This window comes from Salmo salar, chromosome 28 (assembly GCF_965601325.2).
Source record: "Salmo salar chromosome 28, fSalSal1, whole genome shotgun sequence".
NCBI classification, from domain to species: domain Eukaryota; kingdom Metazoa; phylum Chordata; class Actinopteri; order Salmoniformes; family Salmonidae; genus Salmo; species Salmo salar.
Window position 1 is genome coordinate 31,276,670 of NC_138318.1, and position 15,178 is coordinate 31,291,847.

The window sequence follows — 15,178 nt, forward strand, 5'->3', positions numbered from 1 at the left end:
GTGTAGTTGGACAAAACAGGCATGTTCTAAACCGAAACAGTGTGGTAATTGCAGAATTTAGTCAGTTGTATAAATAGTTGAGTGGGATCATTTAAGAAAAAAAGCTGTCCTGCTGTATTATTATCTTGGTGTAAACCGCTGTATTTAATTCAATTTGTTATCATCTTTGAGAGATTAGGCCTAGCTAAATTAGTCCTAGTTAAATTGTCAATTAAAAACAGCTTTTGAGATTCCTTTGTGAATCTCATTATTTCTTTATTTCCCTAGCTTTCTTTATACGTTGGGTTCTATTCATTAGGCACCAGACGGACTGAAACAGGGAGGGACTACCTGAACTTGTCCAACACTAAACGCTAGTTTTTGTTTTATGTTGCAGAACGTTTAGCAACGGTATGTCCTAATGGACACGACCCTGAGCACCCCAACTACGGGTCCCCGGTTGAGTCATACTGAAATAACAAACATGGCTTCCACATACAGTCATGAGTGGAGAGCAGTTTGCGACAAATTTAATAATGCTCAAGATCTATCTGAAGTAGAATCAAGAAAAGACCCAGAAAATGACCCTTTTCGATCGAAGTATAAGGCAAGGGAGCTTTTGAGAGAGATTTACTGCTCGTTGAAGAATTTCGATGTCGGTGAAAACGAGAGCGTCAATGATGAAGCCGACCAGCGCCCGACAGAGCAGCCCGTTGACGGAGGAATGGAGGACGGCTTTGGGAGAGGCCACTGTGGAGATTCCCCAGCCGGATCAAGAGCAGCTAAACTCGGGGCGGTGGAGTATTATCTTGGTGTAAACCACGTGGAAACAGAAGAGCTGTCTGCTGGAGAGGAACATTTAATGAATTGCATGACATTGCTGGAGAAGTGCAGCATATCACCAGAGAACGTGTCTTTGTTCATCCAAGTCAGGGTAAATCAAATTAAATTGTATTCGTCACATACACAGTTTACAGCCGGTATGAAAAAGTGCAGCTCCCTCAACAATGCAGTATAGAACACCTAGCAATCTTTAATTTAGTCCGCAACCAGCAGTCCAGTGCATAATATTTGTATAATTAAATATGCACACACATTGTCTAACTTTAGCTAAAGATAATGAATTAAGTAGCTAGTCAAATACTGTGAACTGACGTGGCTGTTTGCGTGTCTTTTTTTTTTTACAGAATCAACTGGGCATTCTGTGGGCTGGCAGGGATGAAATTGAGAAAGCCCAAGGATTTTTGGAAACTGCAGAAGCAATGTATATTCGGTACATGAAAGAGGTAGCTAGTCATGCCACTGTCTAGATGCATAATTTACCTACTTAGCTAGGTTCATTTTGGGAGAACAGAAAACAGCAGCATCATCATCTTTCATCAGGAAGGCCAGCCGCAGTGCATTCTGGATTATTGTCCTGTCAGATTTAATTCTATGTTTAATCATTGTGACCTTGAAAATGCTGAAGGGATGATCAGTTGTTTTGTTTTATTCACACCATAGGATGGGCAACCCCCAATGGACCTCACCGAGTTCTTTGTGGCAGAGGAAGAAGCATTACCCCAACAGGAGAGGACCAAGAGGTAAGGACATCACACTGTTGTGGAGTCTTTCAACAATTTCATAAATGACATTGCTCTTTTGAACTTTTCCCTCTCTTCAAACAGATTTGAAATGGCTTATACCCACACACTGTACTATCTTGCACAAGTGTACAAGAACTTGGAGCAGTATGAGAAAGCTGGGGGCTACTGCCACAGCACTCTGCAGAGACAGCTGAAATTCAACCAGTTCATTCCTCTGGAATGGGCCATCAATGCAGCCACGCTATCACAATATTACATCACCAAGGTAAATCATAAACTGTAAAAATGTGTTGTCTTCATCAAGATGAATGACTTGTCATGTATTTACAGTCAGTACATGACTTGATTTCTTTATAATGATATTTGGCATTTTTAATAGGATCCCCATTTCTATTTGTATTTATTATAGATCTCATAATAATAATAATAATGGTGCGAAAGCAGCAGCTACTCTTCCAGGGGGGCCACATGAAACATGACATAATACCGAACATTAACTATGGATTAATCTCATATATTTTGTTCTTCTTCCCAGACCCTCTACATGGAGGGCAGGCACTGTCTATCTGCTGCCAGTGTCATAGCAGACCTGGCCGGGGAGGTCCCCTCAGAAGCCGCTGCCCAGGAGAGTAAGTTCACTCTGAATTCATATACTCAACCTTGATAGTATATGTTCTTTCTGAAATGTTTGTAAAGTTGTCTTTCATTCAATACTCATTAATACACATCTCAAACCTTTTTCTTTAGGTGAAGCTGAAGCTGAGAAGCGAGACCAACTTAGACAGAAGAGAGCTGAAATAGCTAGGTGTTGGATAAAATACTGTCTTAATTTGTTGCAAGATGCCAAGAAACTTCTCGAGGTAATTTAGATATCTTCAGATCAAATGTAATTCTGTAGATGATTAGCCAATAATTGTGAGACAATATCTTATTCTTATGTCTACTGGTCTGAGCAGGACAACATTGGAGAGCTAGATATGGATCGTCAGGCAGAGCTGAGAGCAACACGGCTACAGGAGGAGGAGGAGAAGGAGAGGGGAAGGAAGAGTGCTGTTCTGTTTGGTTCCAGTGACACCTTTGACTCCATCTGTGGCCTGGAGGAGAAAGTGAGTTGTGTCTTCCCTGTGGACTTTGAGGAAGCCCGCGCCATCTTCCTGGTTGGCCAGACCTACGTAAATCAAGCCAAGGAGTACTTTGAGATGGACGGCCACGTCACAGACCACATCGAGATCCTGCAGGACCACAGCGCTCTCTTCAAGGCCCTGGCCTTCTTCGAGGAGGACCTGGAGCGGCGCTGCAAGATGCACAAGCGGCGTGTGGACATGATGGAGCCCATCTGCAAAGACCTGAACGCCCAGTACTACCTCCTTGTCTGCCGCCAGCTGCAGTTTGAGCTGGCTGAGACCTACTACGAGATGATGGATCTCAAGCTGGCCGTGGCCAACAAGCAGGACGACTTGGATGCGCACACGGTCAAGAAGTTTAACCACCTCTGCTCCTCCTCCACCAAGTTCTACCAGATGTTCCTCGACTCCGTCCGCTCGCCAGAGGGCAAATGGCCGGACAAACTGGAGGACGAGGTGCTGAGGCCGGCACTGGTGGCTAAGTTCCGGGTGGCTCGTCTCCACAGCAGGCTGATCTCGTCCAGCAAAACCGTTCAGCTGGAGAACCTGAACCGCGCCCTGGAGTGCTACAACTTTGTGGTCCAGTACTGCAAGGACAACCCAGAGGCTAAAAGCGCCATCGAGACAGAGCTGGAGCTGAGCGAAGAGATGGTCAGCCTTCTGCCCCTCAAGATCAACCGACTCCAGGCAAATCTGGCCTCCTCTAACTGACTCTAAATGTGTCCTAAACGCTACATGACAAAGCTTGCTTAAACACCCCTATCATATATTCCATATGTAATTCTCCTCAACCCCATCTGCATTTCCTGATGTCACTGTGTAACTTGTTACTCTTGGACCAATTAACCACACCTTTAATAGCTTAAAACAATTAGTTATGTGCACGATAACACATTCATTGCCTAATTTATTTGTTCTAGCAGATAACTTATGTTGTATGGTATGTAGATATGTAGCTAAAACCAATGTAATGGAAACATGAATTAACTGATGTGATATTTGTTTTAAAATTATGTTTTTCGGTTTATTTCCAACTGACAACCCAAAATAAACATAAGGAGCAAATCACTTTTACTTGTCTCTCAAATTATAATTGTAAGTTAATTTCAACAATTAGGTTGATTATGACGATCTATGTGTTCTTGTCCAGCAAGTGTCAATTGTGTTTTTAATACAGTATCAAATCGAATGTTGCTGCGTCAGAGGGCCACGTCGGAGTGAGAGTAGGGCTTATAAGGAAACTGAAGAGGGCGCTGTTACTCATCAAATCGCTCCTGACATAGAATTGCATGAAATGCTTTCATCAAAAGCAATTTTATTAGACTCGCAAATACATGATAGATTCATGCAATGCTTTTATAAATAATATCCACAGGCAGAGGGTACAGGGCAGAGGTTACAGTGGAAGTTATTTATCTAACTACTTCATTATGTTAGTAGTACTACAAGAACCTTACTTCATTGTCAGTACTATACTAATTTGAAATGTAAATATACCCATTGCTCTCAGGCTAGTACAAGCATAGATGTCTTACCCTATCATAAACCCATATCTAAGACACTTCCTCCATTGCTTAGGTTTTTGTAACAATTTTAGTTTTTGAAAGAAAGTGTATATATAAAAGGTATTATGTTGATGTCATGAACTATCAGTCCTTGAGTCTATAGCTCTGTATATGAATTTTGAATGGTGTTACATTTCCTCAACCACATCTCTTAGCTTACCAAACAAAGTGGCAGGGGCCAGGCTGATGAAATATCAGATTGTGCCTTTAATTGGAAATCACCCGTCTGCTATCTGTATTAGCAGATGTGGCCATGCTTAGTATGAAACACTTAATCTTTTCCTGTGATAAATAAAAGCATACACACGCCCATCCTCATTTATATATATAGTTTTTTAGATAATTGAACCTTCACTCAAATATGAATGTATAAATGTGTTCATAGCTGAATATAAAAACATCTGACACGCTTAATCTATTACCAAATTATTAGTTCCTCACAGACAAGCTACCAAGAAGAATGTTGTTAAGCAGCGTCTATCTATTGATTAACAGTGTTTTGTATCTCAATCATTGCTCTGCTACAGGATAGAGCAGAAACTTAAATTCATCTTAGTTCCCCTTTGAAAGGTTCACAAATGTTTGATGATCATATCCATGAATACTTATTTTTTTATAAAGGAAACATTTTATTGTAACATTCATATAAACATGTAATAAATGACTTACATAGGAAAATGTATAATAGCTCTGTGACTTAGATGTACATAATTGTACATTTTAGGAGCTGGGAGGATTTAATTACAGACCTATATTGCTTACATTTTAAGAGGCATAAATGTGTCTCTGTGTCAAGATTTATTGCCACTTCAGCTCTGTAAATATACTTTGAATGCAAAACCACCCGGATGGGGCTTTTGTGTTGTTACCATGTGAATTCTCCTGAGCAAGATGCCAACGAGGCTGTAGGAGGCATTTAGCTCCACTTGGTGTGACTGGGCTGTAGGATGAAACCTCAACCTCAGCCCAATGAAGAGGAATGATCTTTTCTCCATTTGTGCTATAGAGAGATGACAGACAAGACAGCTGATGAGCATGCTTGTTATTTTAAAAACATTCAAAATAGTAGCTAATACTTAATTTTATTTAAGCAAAAACATGTTTTGTTGGTAAGGTGGAGAATCGTTCTTTTTGTGCTTAAAAAATGTACATTTGACATAATTTACTCAACAAAAACAGTGTCCGCAATAAGAAACTAAAATAAACAATAGTTCAGCTGAAAAATGATTTGTCCCTGCCCTAGAAAAATGTATGATTTAAGGCATTTAATTTACTAGGTCATCAAACACTTCAGTTTTGGCTCAGCTAGGGCGTTTTACTCTGAATGATATCATAGAGAAAGAGACAGCCAGCAAAGAATCTAGATGACCTCATTCACGTCTCAACTTTCTACCCTTCTCCAGAAAACTTCTGTTTACATGCATGAGTGCTCAACATGCAGTGGTTTTCAGTGGACACAGATTGAGCCTAGACCTAGACCAAAAATGATTTTTGATGGATATTGTCCATTGAGTTTGCTTTTTAGTCCAGGACTAGGCTTAATATGTGTCTGGGAAACTGTCTCAATGAGCTAAAACAACAGCATGAGTACAAGTAACAAAACCAGACACTTCACTATCAGTCATAACATGTATAGTGGTATTAGTAAAGTTAGTCCAATAGTTTTTCAGTAGAATTTTTTTTCATGGGATACATGGTTGAAGGGTTGACAGTAATGGAGCCTAAAAGCAAAAAGAGGAGATTCCTCAGCACATCAGGATGGGTCTCCAGTGCAATCCTTTCTGAAAAGGACAGTTTGGCAGAGCCATATGTTTAGACCCATAAGTATGACTGACAGTTGCTCCAACAGGTGACCTAATACAAACAGGTGACCTGCTGCAGTGGGGTTATGACAGCAACAGGATCAGGACAACGTTAGTAAATTGTGAATAAACTCAAGTTTTTCTTGTATGAATTGATCACTTACACTTTGAACTAAAAACTTCTAACATGTTTAAGCCTTCAGACTTTTGAAGCCAGCCATGTTATTCTTGAGATCAACACAAGACAGCAATAGAGGTGCCTGGCCTGGGGAACATACATATTCTATGCAGTTTGTCTTAATGGGGAACTGCTAGGAATGTAGAAGGCGGTTTAGCCCAAGCTACACTGTGTTTTTAGCAGGTGGCCCAACAAGTTATGTAGTGCAGTAGCAGTGTTGGATTTCTCAGTGAAGAAACTGAAGTGTCATTTCCTGAGAAAAGATAAAAGCACCCGATAAACCCACTTCCTGTTCCATCTCACATCTACGACTACGCATTGGCTGAAAATAAACATTCATACACCTACACGTCACCTTTTCAAAACAAGATCTTAACGAGATCAATTAACAAGACAGAGATCAATCATCCGAATCTAGAGTACGCTGTAAAAAAAATCTATGTGGCCCAACTCAAGTTCTTTAAGTAACTAGTTCCACAGACTTTTTGAGTTTACTCAACATTCTGGAGAAGTGTTGGTCCTCTGTAGCTCAGTTGGTAGAGCATGGCACTACAATATACACTGCTCAAAAAAATAAAGGGAACACTTAAACAACACAATGTAACTCCAAGTCAATCACACTTCTGTGAAATCAAACTGTCCACTTAGGAAGCAACACTGATTGACAATAAATTTCACATGTTGTTGTGCAAATGGAATAGACAACAGGTGGAAATTATAGGCAATTAGCAAGACACCCCCAATAAAGGAGTGGTTCTGCAGGTGGGGACCACAGACAACTTCTCAGTTCCTATGCTTCCTGGCTGATGTTTTGGTCACTTTTGAATGCTGGCGGATGCTTTCACTCTAGTGGTAGCATGAGACGGAGTCTACAACCCACACAAGTGGCTCAGGTAGTGCAGCTCATCCAGGATGGCACATCAATGCGAGCTGTGGCAAGAAGGTTTGCTGTGTCTGTCAGCGTAGTGTCCAGAGCATGGAGGCGCTACCAGGAGACAGGCCAGTACATCAGGAGACGTGGAGGAGGCCGTAGGAGGGCAACAACCCAGCAGCAGGACCGCTACCTCTGCCTTTGTGCAAGGAGGAGCAGGAGAAGCACTGCCAGAGCCCTGCAAAATGACCTCTAGCAGGCCACAAATGTGCATGTGTCTGCTCAAACGGTCAGAAACAGACTCCATGAGGGTGGTATGAGGGCCCGACGTCCACAGGTGGGGCTTGTGCTTACAGCCCAACACCGTGCAGGACATTTGGCATTTGCCAGAGAACACCAAGATTGGCAAATTCGCCACTGGCGCCCTCTGCTCTTCACAGATGAAAGCAGGTTCACACTGAGCACGTGACAGACGTGACAGAGTCTGGAGACACCGTGGAGAACGTTCTGCTGCCTGCAACATCCTCCAGCATGACCGGTTTGGCGGTGGGTCAGTCATGGTGTGGGGTGGCATTTCTTTGGGGGGCCGCACAGCCCTCCATGTGCTTGCCAGAGGTAGCCTGACTGCCATTAGGTACCGAGATGAGATCCTCAGACCCCTTGTGAGACCATATGCTGGTGCGGTTGGCCCTGGGTTCCTCCTAATGCAAGACAATGCTAGACCTCATGTGGCTGGAGTGTGTCAGCAGTTCCTGCAAGAGGAAGGCATTGATGCTGTGGACTGGCCTGCCCGTTCCCCAGACCTGAATCCAATTGAGCACATCTGGGACATCATGTCTTGCTCCATCCACCAACGCCACGTTGCACCACAGACTGTCCAGGAGTTGGCGGATGCTTTAGTCCAGGTCTGGGAAGAGATCCCTCAGGAGACCATCCGCCACTTCATCAGGAGCATGCCCAGGCATTGTAGGGAGGTCATACAGGCACGTGGAAGCCACACACACTACTGAGCCTCATTTTGACTTGTTTTAAGGACATTACATCAAAGTTGGATCAGCCTGTAGTGTGGTTTTCCACTTTAATTTTGAGTGTGACTCCAAATCCAGACCTCCATGGGTTAATAAATTGGATTTCCATTGATTATTTTTGTGTGATTTTGTTGTCAGCACATTCAACTATTTAAAGAAAAAAGTATTTAATAAGATTATTTCTTCCATTCAGATCTAGGATGTGTTGTTTAAGTGTTCCCTTTATTTTTTGAGCAATGTAGTATAATACAACTTGCTGAAAGGCACACTGGGAAATGTGTTAATAAGACATGTATTTTAAGCCAACACAGTATTTTAAGTTGCAAAGCTCAGCAAACAACATTTTTCAAATTTAACTGACATTGACCAATACTCTTTCATTAATGTACATATAATTTCTATTAAGTGTTTACATTGTCAGATCCATCTAATTCTAATATTCTCACTCTTGTGTATTTTGAGTACGGTTTGAAATGCACTTTTCTTCCACGATGTGTGGTGTTTTCTAGCAGTAATTTGTTTGGTCGATGCCGACCACATCCAAGACAGTGACTAACCACACCCCAACATTTCGCCTGTTACCAATTTTTATTTAACCTTTATTTAACTAGGCAAATCAGTCAACACATTTTTATTTACAATGACGGCCTACCAAAAGGCCTCTTGCGGGGATTAAAAAAATTGATAATTACAGCATAAATATAGGACAAAACACACACAACAAGAGAGACAACACAACACTACATAAAGAAAGACCTACGACAACATAGCAAGGCAGCAACACATGACAACACAGCATGGTAGCAACACAACATGGTAGCAGCACAAAACGTGTTACAAATATTGTTGGGCACAGACAACAGCACAAAGGGGCAAAAAGGTAGAGACAACAATACATCACACAAAGCAGCCACAACTGTCAGTAAGAGTGTCCATGATTGAGTCTTTGAATTAAGAGATTGAGATAAAACTGTCCAGTTTGAGTGTTTGTTGCAGCTCGTTCCAGTCGCTAGTTGCAGTGAACTGAAAAGAGGAGCGACCCAGGGATGTGTGCGCTTTGGGGACCTTTAATAGAATGTGACTGGCAGAACGGGTGTTGTATGTGGAGGATGAGGGCTGCTTAGATATAAAGTATGCATACAGTCACTTTAACAATACATAGAATTTTCATAATATCTTCAAAATTCTTGAGAAATTAGTCAAAGGTAATCAAATGTGAAATACTGCTCATTCATTTGCTGAAAATTCCCTTCAGCAAATTAATGGAGGGGACAATGATAAGCCATTGGAGAGATGTTATAGCATACCATGTCTCCAAACTCAGAGAGACTAAGTGTTTTACGTTTTAGATCTTATTTGTTCATCTCGGACTTCCTCGATTGGATTTTGGCTATTTATTGGGCCAAAGCTTGATTCAAATTAGGCTATGTGTCATTTTCTATCAATATATGATGGTCTATTGAAGTTTTACAGTGTGACTAACAATTTGTATATCCGTGGAATTTCCAGATTAAGCTACTGTGTTTATCCTTTTCTGTTGTTGTTACAAATTAAATGCGCTGAATGTAGGCATGCCAGATATGCAAGACAAGAACTTTCCATTGCGGATGTTAAACTTCTTGCTAAAACGTTTGGTTTCAGGAAACAATGACGCATAAATGGGCAGGGTTTAGGGGTATTCAACAGTGCGATTAGGTGTATTTTCAGAATATTCACACACAAAGGTTATTCTTAAAGCATATATTGTCGTCTCCTCATTCCAGCAAAAAATAATGAAGGGACTACTGAATTCGAAGATCTGTCTGACACTGGCTGTCATCTTCTTTCTCGCTGATAACGGACATGGTAAGTTTTAAAATAAATAGTAGGCTATATCACCTTTTTGCTTTAGCCACATATAGGATACTAGAACATTTAACTATTGAGAAAAGTAATTAGGGATAGTTAAGGATTTTTAACAATAACATTAAAGTTGATTAATTCGTATTGATACATTTATCCGCGCGTCTGCTATCAAGTTGATGTCTTCTGGCACGCTTGACAAAATAGCCTATAGGTTACTGACTATTTTGTTTGAATTGGTCTGTATTTTCTGACAGGAGGACACGTTTTACTACCAGAATAGAGTACGAGTAAGAAAAAGGTTGAGGCCCCACAAGTTAGAACAATGCACATGTTGCTCATAACTTTAAGCTGCCATTTATAAAATGGGTGGTTGCATAAGTGAAAGTGTAATTTGATCATAGTATTGACATAGTCTATCGTAGGCAGAGATCATACTGTGAAGACATTTTAATGCCTTATAATAATAATAATAATATAGGCTATATGTGTAAATGCAGAGTAGCCACTGTTTGTAAGTCCCGTAAGTCCCGTGTGGCTCAGTTGGCAGAGCACAGTGTTTGCTACGCCAGCGCTGTGGGTTCGATTCCCACGGGGGACCAGTACGGGGAAAAGAAATGTATGAAATGTATACATTCACTACTGTAAGTCACTCTGGATAAGAGCGTCTGCTAAATAACGTAAATGTTTGTGTGAACAAGGTATTTCTTGGTTTTCTGTAAAAAAAAAAATCTAAATAAGTAGGCCTATATCCATTCTGCCCAACAAAAACTAAAGCTATACGCTACCTCTTTTGTTTGTTCGTTTTTTCTAAAGGGAAAATGTACTCACAGATTGCAAGAACAAGTTTACTAGCAAGAAATGGGAAAGTGTCTCACAGTTGGAGTGCTGCTTAGGTCCCCTTCAGAGTGGGAGTGCTGATCAGGTCCTCTCTGTCCATTATAATCTTAAAGGCAAAACGGATCCCAAATCAACACCCCTACTCCGACACGCTTGGTACATACAGACCAAAAATAGTTTAGAGTACATGTTTTTGGAAAGTTGTCAAAATATACTCCCAAAACAAGTTGTTTTATACTGTTACATCATTTTTGTTGGGCAGGATGAATGGTGGCAAGCACACTTGTTCATATCAAAACTCCCAGACTCCTCTTACAGGCTGACTACACTGCTCGCGTCGCGAAATCTATGTTATTCAATTATTGCACCCACACTGCTCGCGCGCGCCAACTAGCGTCTGTGTTGCCAAGGGCTAAAATAGAAATCAGTTCTATTTCTGACGCAGATCGCGCTTCAGAGTTTTGATATTTTAACCTGCGTGTCGGTGATCGCGTTTGGTGTGGGGGGGACAAAATAAATGTATGTACGATGGCGCACGCGTGCAGCCGGTTTGGGTTCCGTGTTAGGGATGGGGGCTACCTTGACTTGTTCCTAAACCATTCCAAGGCCCTTTGAAGTCTTTTCAGCCCTATTGATTATTCCCGGGCATTATAAATCAGCATCCAGATACATATAACTGCCAAAATAAAGGAAACACCAATATAAAGTGTGTTAGTAGGGCATTGGACCACCACGAGCCAGAACAGATTCAATGTATCTTGGCATAGATTCTACAATTGTCTGGAACTCTATTGGTGGGATTTGACACCATTCTTTTACGAGAAATTCCATAATTTGATGTTTTGTTAATGGTGGTGGAAAACGCTGTCTCAGGCGCCGTTCCAGAATGTCTTAATGTTCTGTATTATATCATGTTTAATGTTTTGTGTGGACCCCAGGAAGAGTAGCTGCTGCTTTCGCAACAGCTAACAGGGATCCTAATCAAATTCCAATGTTTAAAAGCATACATTTCATATCTCATATTCAATAGGAATATTGTTGACAAATGATCCTTTGTCACAAATGAGTTATGTTTATATATTGTCATTCCTTTATGAAACACAGGGGCTCCAGCAAAAGGCAGATATATGTGGGTTAAATGCAATCCGGACACCAAGAATGCCAACTGTGCGACACAGAGGGGTCCCTTGATGGACTTGCCCGGGCCTCCTGACAGACTCCCTTCAATTGCCGTAAAGGATATGTAAGTATATGTCATCATCACAGATCAATTTGTCAGGAGACCAAGGCTCTATGGGCTAATGACTTTCAGAATTGAACAGACTGTGACAGAATTGTTCAAATGTTAACTCCTTTGCGCCATTGCTTTTGATGAGCGATGTCCCCATAAAGGATTGCAATAACGGACATTGACAAATTGTGTCACAAGCCCCGACTTAAGCAGTAACATTTCCAAAATCTTTTCAAAAAAATCTCTTCACAATTTCCTGTAGGAAATGTTATTAATTACAGAATCAGCCTGGTAGGTGTGTACTGTGACTTGAATGGCTTCTGATATTCGGTCTTATTCCGAGAGCGATGGTAGCATACAGAAAGCGAGCACTTTGATGACTTCTTATTAGTATAAACTACACACTGTGGGCCTACTCTTTGGTTCTAGATTATCCTGCTGAAAGATCAGTGTTAAAACTATGACCTATATGGTTTAAATTATCTGATTATATATGTGCGATTTCTGCAGTCATTATATTACGACAGACAGAAGATAACAATATCCACTCAGCTCTGTTAAACTCTCTGTTCAACGTTTTCACTATTGAGGAAGCTAAACATTTGCTATCATATGGTCTAAGACACCACTTCCCCTCTAGTGGTCAAAATCCTCAGCAAGACATTGTATCAGTTAGAAAAACACCAAGACCCAAAAGGGTTGAATCTCACAAAACCCTCTTCCTTATACTGTTGTTTGCAGAAAAAGTTATTATCGTTATAAATTCCCTGTTACCATGATGAAATATAAAAACCTGCCTTATACGACAATAAAGTACAATGGCAAAAAGTCAGAAATATAATGTTTAATTATGGATTTTGTGTATAAAACTTGTTAAAAGTACCATGCAAACAGAAGCTTCAGTATTTTAATAAAACCTGTGTAGTAATGATGTTATTATGTTAGTAACAACACTATTTTATGCAATTACAAAGCATTTCCTAAATAATTACTATGTAACAACATATGAATCCAATATAGTGACTGGAGTAAGAGTTTCTTCACAGGTATCAGAGCAACTTTGTAAAGTTTTACAAATGATTCATCTACATGTGGTTATTTTCGCATTCACTTAAAAGTAGACTATGTAGAAATCGCTCTGCCATTTCCTGGTTGCTAAAATTCTAATAGTTCGCCTCATTTCAGTTTATGTGACAAAACAAGCAGGTATAGTGTAGAGAATCATTGTATACTCTAAACCGCTGTGAAATATATTTTCCATAACCAAAAATATTGTATTTTCAACTGGTGTACAAAACCAAAAGTAAAAGACACAAAAATGAAACTTAAGAGCATAGAAATAATGCACATAAAACATATCTACTGCTTCTTAGACTTGCTGTCAATGAGAATGACAGCTCTATAACACACATTTCTATGTCAATTTGGTCACTCGCCCAAAATGTTACATAATGCTGCTTTAAGTTGATAAAATAAAAGATTGGACACTGTTTCAACAATATATTCTCTGCCAAGAACGGTTATAGAGTTATCATACACTCAGCCTTTCTCGCTAAACGTTTTGTGACTTCAACTTAATACGATCTAAGGCTCTCAGACAAACAAAGCAGGGAGGATGGGAGACTCCCAGGCCTGCTCTGTAGTGAAAAATCTCAGGAAGAGCTCAGAGGATGTAGACTGTAATGGCTAACGATACTGTGCTTCTGTTTTTCTTCCAGAGTGCCGGAAGAGGCTGGCTCAGAGCCGGAGGAACAGTCAGGCGAGGGTTCTGCCACAGGAATCCTTTTCACTGAGCAGGGCTCTGGCGATCAGTTGGGCAGCACAGATTTGGATGGGATTGACTACCCTGGCTCTGTCTTTCCACCGAATATTAACATGGATCATGCTCTGCCTCCTGCACAGGAATTGAAAGAGGATCACCTGTTCCTGTAGCCTGCCAGAATGCTAAATATTGAAATTGTGATGTCAATCCGGTTGTGTAAAATACATTTTGCAAACTCTCATGATTACATGAGCACCTTAAAACGTAATTTCCATTTGAATTATTGTATTTTCTGGTCTGCATCTTGTGAAAGTAGTAGTACCATGCTATTTGACCCAGGTATTGATGCTTGGCTGTGTAATATTGCGTTTAGGTAACTGAAGTGTTGGCAATGTAAGTGGTTATAGCATCATTTACACAATTTAGTTATTTCCCATGGAACCAAAGAGATCAAATTAATCGCTTTTTTGTGTTTTTTTATTTTTAATACCTGCCAAGAATGTAATTCATTCGATTTAACCAGTAGCCTTTATTTTTGAGCTCAGCAAATTATATTTTTCATACGGTTTTAAAACATGTCGTTTTTTGGGGGATATTGTGCTTTTATTGTTTTCTTTTGCAATGAAATCTATAAGATACTATATCCTATATACTATAAGATACTATAAGATACTGGTCTTTCCCTCTTCAAATATTGTCAAACATAATACTTTATTCAGAATTTCCACAATTGTCACAATTTGATATTATATCATTCCGCACTCATATTTTTTGGGAAGATTTAAATAAACATGTTTTTATCATCCAATGGTATTTGAACCATAACCTATTTTAGGATATGGGATTAGGCTTCTTTAGTGGACATGAGTTGGGCTCATGGTCTCGTGATCAGGTCCCACTGGGCACACACTGGTTGAATCAATGTTGTATCAACGTAATTTGTCAATGTATTGTGACATAGAATCAATGTGGAAAATACAATGGATTTGAAAAAAGTCATCAATCAGTACTGCTTTCATCTCATTTCAACCAGCGTTGTAAACATTGAAATAGGGGTAAGACTTCAACTTAAATACATTGACTTAACCTTACTAACAGGTTGTTACATCAATCTAATTTCAACATAATCATCAGAATTATATATACGTTGAAATTGCGTTGAAAATTCCACATAGAAACTTTGTTCGTAGCCTAATGCTAAACTCCTGAATGGCGCAGCGTTAAAAGGCACTGCATCTCAGTGCAAGCGGCATCACTACAGTACCTGGTTTGAATCCAGGCTGTATCACATCCGGCCATGATTGGGAGTCCCATAGGGTGGTGCCCAATTGGCCCAGCGGCGTCGGGGTTTGGCCAGAGTAGGCCGTCAT

The 15,178-nt window shown here is 40.3% G+C and overlaps 2 protein-coding genes across 3 annotated transcripts; both read left to right on the plus strand.

Annotated features, from left to right (window-relative positions):
* Positions 1-428: 428 nt before the first annotated feature.
* On the plus strand, positions 429-3,757 carry kifbp (kinesin family binding protein). The gene is made up of 7 exons (XM_014180205.3): positions 429-913; positions 1,167-1,265; positions 1,483-1,562; positions 1,647-1,830; positions 2,101-2,194; positions 2,313-2,425; positions 2,522-3,757. Exons 1-7 carry the CDS (start codon positions 464-466, stop codon positions 3,398-3,400), a joined length of 1,899 nt encoding a protein of 632 aa, XP_014035680.2. The 5' UTR covers positions 429-463; the 3' UTR covers positions 3,401-3,757.
* A 5,947-nt stretch (positions 3,758-9,704) lies between these two features.
* On the plus strand, positions 9,705-14,807 carry srgn (serglycin). 2 transcript variants are annotated; one of them, XM_014180120.3, is made up of 3 exons: positions 9,705-9,978; positions 11,920-12,058; positions 13,765-14,807. In XM_014180120.3, exons 1-3 carry the CDS (start codon positions 9,906-9,908, stop codon positions 13,976-13,978), a joined length of 426 nt encoding a protein of 141 aa, XP_014035595.1. In that variant the 5' UTR covers positions 9,705-9,905; the 3' UTR covers positions 13,979-14,807.
* Positions 14,808-15,178: the final 371 nt, after the last annotated feature.